Here is a 6,104-nt window from a genome sequence, read left to right on the forward strand (position 1 = left end):
AAAGAGGCGGCGGCGGCGCTGACGCTGCGGCAAAGGATCCGGGACGGAGGCTAGGCAGCGAGAGGCGCGCGTGCCGGGAGTGCGCCTGCGCGCTCCACCTGCAGGGGCGGGACGACGCCGTGAGGCTGCGCCCCCTCTCCCTCCATCCAATTCTGCTCCCCCTTCCACCCACCCATCCAGCCAGTCCTCCGGGTGCCTCAACCACTGCCGCCTGTGCTGCCGGGGATGTTCTCTAGGCTAGGGACTGGTTGGGGATGGGTTTCCCCGGGATGCGCTTCCCCCGGGCCCCGTCCCTCTCGGGCTGCTAACTCCCACCCCACCCCCACCCTCCTGGAGCGGAGGACCTGCCTGGACCTGGAAGGACACCAGGCGCACACAGCTGGACAGGTGCACAGAGATGCCCAGGTGTGCGCAAAGGCCCACCAGGCATTCAGACACACTGTGAAGGCAAACACACACGCACAGAACGAGGTCGGTGCCGGTGGCCACGGTGGTTGCAGTGGGACGGCCGCTCTCAGTGAGGCCACCAGGGGGCAAGAGTGACCTGGAGCTACGGATGACAGCCAGCTGAGAGCTGTCCACGGTGCCCAGGTGACAGCCTTTTAGCTCCGGGGTGCCCCACGACAGCAAGCACTGTGATGCCCCCTCTTACCCCCCACCGGCTGCCTCCTGAGAGCACCCGCACCCCATCCCACCTGGAAACCTCCCAGGCTCACGTTACTGAGAGAACAAGTGCGGGGGGCGGGGGGGCGCCAGCACGGTGCTTCCTTTCAGCCCTTTGTGTTTCAAAACTTCGAAGATGGGGCTGGCTGCCCTCAGGTTTGTGAAATGGCTCAGAAACCAGCAGAAGTGTACGTGGTGCGTGCGTTGGGCAGGGGGGTGATGAGCGAACAAGGACTGCCATCCTCCCACACAAGGCATGACCAGACAGAAATAGTGTCTGAGCTCACTTCCCAGAAAGGGGGAGGTGGCGGGGAGATGCAGCCAAGACCACGCATTCCCACGCTGGAGAAAACAGTGCTTAGGGAAGGGGGGTTGCAGGAGCGGCAGGTGGGGGTGGCTGATGTCTCTTGAGGACGCGGAAAACAGCACCCAGGCGGCAGGGACGCGACGTCTGGTGTGATTGCACGGCTTGGCGCCAGGTCCAGGCTCCTGGCAAAGGTCATCCTTCTGAGCAATGGGCCCTTCGTCCGTCTTGGCCCCCGATCTCCACATCCTCCGACACCACCTCCTGTTTAGGGTTTGCCCCTCACCCCCCCCAAGGTCTTGAGCATTGCCTGCACCCTAGGCAGCTGCCTTGCCCACTCACTCTCCTGCCTGCCATTCGCACCTGCACCCCAGGCCAGCTCGAGGCCGGGGCCCAGACTCCAGTCTGGCCTAGGTCACTGCTGCAGATCTGCCATTGCTGCAGGGGCTCTGCTGGCCAGAGAAGACTCAAGGGACTCAGTGACTCTTTTAGGCCAACCAACTGGCAGCTACTCCAGGCCACAACCGTGGAGCAAGAGACCAGGGTCAGTCAACACCACCCCAGGTCTGGGCCCAGAGAGGAAGGAAGTATAAACAACCGGGGTCCTCCCTCGGGACCAGGAGGGGGCCTGTGCACCCAACACAACTGCGGGGAGGGCTTCCCTGGTGGCTCAGTGGTTAAGAATCCGCCTGCCAAAGCAGGGGACACGGGTTTGAGCCCTGGTCTGGGAAGATCCCACATGCCCTGGAACAACTAGGCCCGTGAGCCACAACTACTGAAGCCCGCGCACCTAGAGCCCGTGCACCGCAACGAAGAGTAGCCCCCGCTTGCCGCAACTAGAGAAAGCCCGTGCGCAGCAACGAAGACCCAACGCAGCCAAAAAAAATGTTTTTTAACTCTGGCGAGGGAGGGCCGGCAACAGCAGAGACGCCCCACCCCACGGACATTCTCTCCACTGCTCTATGAAAAACTTTTTACTACAAAATGTTTACAAGTAGGCGCTGGGCTGGCTCCCAGCTTGTGGGCTCTGACCCTCCCCCTAAAACCCAAGACTGGGGGTGGGAGGGGACTCTCAGGACTCCATTCCCTGCGGACCCAACCCCGCATTCACAGGCTGAGGGCTGCGGGGTGTCTGAATCCCCACCCACAGTAAGAGGGGGAGGCACACTAGGCCCTGCGATGAAGCCAAGGCAGGAGTCGGCAGGAGGGCGCTGGAGCCGGTTGCCTTCGCCGATCCGGCCAAATGTGGGCGTGGTCGCCAGGGCCTCGCTCCCGGGCTTCATTAGGGACAGAGATGTTGAGAGTGGGGTGGGGTGGGGTGAGGCATGGGGGACTTGGGGCTGGGGCAGCTGCCCCCAACCCGCCCCTAGATGGCGCTCGGCGACTTGGCAGAGCACGCCCGGTGCAGCAGAAGGACGAACGCAGCCAGGGGCATGGCGGCGAATAGCAGAAGGAGGACGACCCAAGAGCTGAAGTCTGTGCCCTTGCGCAGCCCAGGCGGGTCGGCGGGGATCAGGTTGGTCAGGTTCAGCATGTAGCCGAGCGCCCAGCCGATAGCGGTGTCCCCGGCCTACGGGCGGGAGGCGCGGCCTCAGCCTAGGCGCAGCCCGGGAGGCCCCGCCCTCGGCCCCGCCCCCCTGCGCGCGGGCCCACCGGCTCCCACCTTCTTCTGGAAGCTCACGCCTCCGAAGGTGCGCTCGTCGAAGCCGTAGCCGCGGCACAGCAGCTGCTGCACGAATGTGGCCCCAGCGCAGTAGTCGGGCAGGCGGGCCCGCTCCCCCGGCGCCCGAGCCTGCAGCTGGAATGCGGGTGGGAGACTGTAGGGCCAGCGGCCACCGGGAGATCCCTGCCCCACCAGACACAGAAAGGCAATGCAGGGCTGGAGACCCCCCCGCAGGTCCCAGAAAGAACGAGGCTGAGGGGGCCTCCCCCAGGCAGAGCTCTTTCCTCAGGGCAGAACAGCGCGACTTCCGGATGGCAGCAAGAACCCGTGCCTGGGAGGGGGACCTCCAGGGGACAGCAGGGGTGGCCACGCAGCGGGCAGAGCGCTGCAGCAAACTTGGCGATGGTCGGGGTAACAGGAGAGGCTCTAGGCTTGACCCCAGGCCCCTGGGCTTGCCTCCCGATCCCCACTTTTCCAGCATCCCCAAGTCTGTCTGAGACTAGCCACGAAGAGGACAGGATGGGGCCTCCGTCACCACCGAGCCCCACTCCAGAGACACTCCAGTGCCTCTCCCGGAGTCACCTCTTCCTCTGCATGCCCGAACCCCTCCATCCTTCACCTGAGCCAGTGTCCAGTCCATGGTGGCAGCCAGAAACCTGGGGGTTTCTCACTCCCCCACCCCCAGTTCTATCCGCTAAGTCTCCCCTGAGTCCTCTGCTTCTCCCCTGCTTGGCTGTTCTCCCCCACACTCTCCCAGCTACACTCCTCCCCACCCTGTGCACTCCATGCTCCCTGCTGCCCCAGGGCCTTTGCACTGGCTGTCCCCTCTACCCTCCTGATCTTGGTTCTAGGGCCAGGCCTCAGGGAGGCTTCTGCAATCTCATCTGGCTCCCAGCCTCCTTGCCGTAGCCTGGCCACTTTTCAAGTCCGATTAACAGTGTATCCCCCACTGCAGTGGGCATTCTGAGAGGCCTAAGACCCCCTCTACTCGTAGAGCAAACGAATGATCAGGACGCGTGACACTGGCTGGCTGAGCCCCCTGAGCAGCCCTGGAGGAGGGGGGTGCAGGCCTCACCTCACTCCACGTCTGGTTGCAGATGGTGACCACGGCCGCCTCTAGTTGCTGCAGGGTTGCCACGGGCAGCCCCATCACAGTTCTCAGGAAGTCCACCGTGTAGAAGAAAGCAGAGAAGGCCTGTGAGGGGGGTACAGTCACACCGTGACCAGACCCCAAGCACTTCAGGGCACGCCCCCGGCCCCCCACCCCCAGTCCTCTGGACTCACAATGAACTTTCCAGCCAGAGGGGGCTGGAAGATGCCGTTGAAGGAGCATCTAGAGAAGCGGCAGGAGGAGAAGTTAAAGAGCTCAGAGATGAGGCCACGGCACAGGGCAGGGTCGCTGCTTCCCGACAGGCTGACCTTGGCGCTTCTGTTGAAGGTCTGGGGCCTCTGGGCTGCAGTGCATGGCGACTCATACACATCCTGGAGCAGCACATGAGTGGAATAGCCCTTCGGCCAGCAAGGGTGGAAGCCGTGGATCTGGGCAGATGACAAGGGTGTGTGTGGCAACACCGCCACTCCAAGCACTGCCCACCATCCCCACCCTAAGACCCTAGGAGGGCCTCCCCAGAGGACCAGCTGATAAATCTCCCACAAGTTCCACTTTGGCAACATCACTTCTGAGCTCAGGAGCAATCCATGGCTCCCCCTTCTCGCTGGACAAAAAGCAACCCCCTTAGGCAGGCAGTCCAGGTCCTCTGAGATGTGGCCCTGGCCCTCCTTCCTCCCCAGCCAGCCACTCACCAGGCTCACCTCCAGCCCCTGGGCCTTTGCCCATGCTGGATCCCTGCCCACCTGTCCTTACAGCTGATGAAAGCCCGACTTTGGTTCCTGGAGAAGCCCCCCTCAGTATGGCTGCTGTTCGGGCTCTGCTCTGGGCCCTTGGCCCCCACTCCCCCTGGCTCCCTACCTCCAGAAGGACTCAGTGGAAGGTACCTGGAGTGCACTGGCCAGCAGCCTCCAGAGGACCTGGTCACGGCCATAGCAGAGGAAGCTGTGGGTGTAGACGCGGTAGTGCTGGCCGTAGAGCCGCAGCTGGACCTCATTGGCCGGATCCTCAGCTGGGCTGGCTGTCTCGAAGGTGATCTGTGTGGAGGCGCCCCCCAGGTCCATGGCCCCCAGCGTCCCCTTCCTTGGCCGGAACCACTGGCCCACCCAGCCATACTGTGGGAAGTGGAGGTTGAGGTCAGCCAGTGGGTGGGTGCCCACACCCCTGGCTCATCGGGCTGGCCACCGGGCCCACCTTGATAAAGTTCTCCAGCAGGTAGTTGGCGGTCACCCAGCCAAACACCCCCTCATCCTGGGCTGAGAGGATGCGGGCACCACGGAAGTCAAAGGGATACTGGGTCAGCGTCCGCGTCGCGGCCGCGAGCACGTTGGCCGCAGCCTCCGGATCGGTCAGGCTGTGTGACACAGGGAGGATTCTGAGGGCCATCTTCCCCAGATGGCCGTGATCCTGCTGCTGGGGTGCACAGCCAGCCGGGGGGCCCCAGCCCAGGGCTGCTGCGGGGGACGTGCAGGGCCCGCCCTGTGCTGAGGCCGTCATGGTCCCCGGGGCCAGGAGGTCAGGGGATGGCACACTCACTTGAGCAGGCGTATGCCCGCTGTGGCTCCCAGGTAGAGGGGCGTGCCCGCGTGTCTCTCCTTGGGCACATCGCGAAGCGCCTGGTTCAGGCATTCCACAAGACTCTGCCCAGCCCCAGAAGGGTTGTCAGCGTAGCTAGAGATGCCCCCACCTAGAGGGAGGCAGCAAGATGGGCCTAAGCCTGGTGGGCAGCCTCTAGGTGGACCATGGGCCAGCAGGGTGGGGGCGGTGGGGGAGGGGCTTGTGCTCCTAAACCAGGTGGCAGCTGAGACCAGTTCAGAGACAAAAGGGCCCGCCCGTGTGCCACCCACAGTCTCTGAGCTGCCACCTGCCCAGTGGATGAGCACGCAGGTGGCAGGACAAAGCACTGGCTATCGTCAATCCAGCCTAGCCTGCCCAGGGGCCTGCCTGGGTGTGCCCACTGGCTCCTCGGATCCCCTCCTGCCCCACCTGGGATGTAGAGGCCAGTCTTGGGCCAGGGAGGGCCCAAACCTTCCAACTGTTTCCTGGGGCTTCTCTTCTAGGAAAAGAAGGGACGCAGCCTGTCTTCGGGGGAGCTCCTGCAGCTCCTGCCTGGATTGGGCCCCACCTGGCATCAAGCAGCAGGTTCTGATGGCTGGTGTCTGCACAGGCTAAAGCCGGAGAGAGCTCCTGAGGCCCTACAGTGAGTGGGTGTCCAGGCCAGGGGGCGCCTAGTGCACAGGGGACCCTTACCACGCACATCACAGGAGCTGTGCTGGCCCACGATGCCTGTGTCGTTCTCTTTGTCCGCTGGCCACTTGTAGATGAACATGGTTGTGTGGGAAGAGCCGGCGTCCAGAACGATGCCA

At 63.8% G+C, this 6,104-nt stretch overlaps 1 protein-coding gene across 2 annotated transcripts in view; it reads right to left on the bottom strand.

The window, feature by feature from the left end:
* Nucleotides 1-1,926: 1,926 nt before the first annotated feature.
* Nucleotides 1,927-6,104, bottom strand: part of ENTPD2 (ectonucleoside triphosphate diphosphohydrolase 2) — a 6,738-nt gene continuing 2,560 nt past the window's right edge. Inside the window, exons 2-9 of one of the 2 annotated variants that reach the window (XM_024762114.1) lie at nt 5,989-6,104; nt 5,275-5,425; nt 4,933-5,092; nt 4,626-4,853; nt 4,050-4,169; nt 3,706-3,963; nt 2,631-2,813; nt 1,927-2,537 (exon numbers count right to left, since the gene is read on the bottom strand). The exon at nt 5,989-6,104 is cut by the window's right edge and continues 3 nt beyond it. In XM_024762114.1, coding sequence (XP_024617882.1) covers nt 2,334-2,537; nt 2,631-2,813; nt 3,706-3,963; nt 4,050-4,169; nt 4,626-4,853; nt 4,933-5,092; nt 5,275-5,425; nt 5,989-6,104 — 1,420 coding nt within the window. In that variant the 3' untranslated portion in view covers nt 1,927-2,333. Of the gene's footprint in view, nt 2,538-2,630; nt 2,814-3,705; nt 4,170-4,625; nt 4,854-4,932; nt 5,093-5,274; nt 5,426-5,988 lie in introns of both variants that reach the window. The other variant, XM_024762113.1, reaches the window with a different exon arrangement.

The sequence above is a fragment of the Neophocaena asiaeorientalis genome, unplaced genomic scaffold (assembly GCF_003031525.2).
Source record: "Neophocaena asiaeorientalis asiaeorientalis breed wild unplaced genomic scaffold, Neophocaena_asiaeorientalis_V1.1 scaffold78, whole genome shotgun sequence".
Lineage (NCBI taxonomy): Eukaryota > Metazoa > Chordata > Mammalia > Artiodactyla > Phocoenidae > Neophocaena > Neophocaena asiaeorientalis.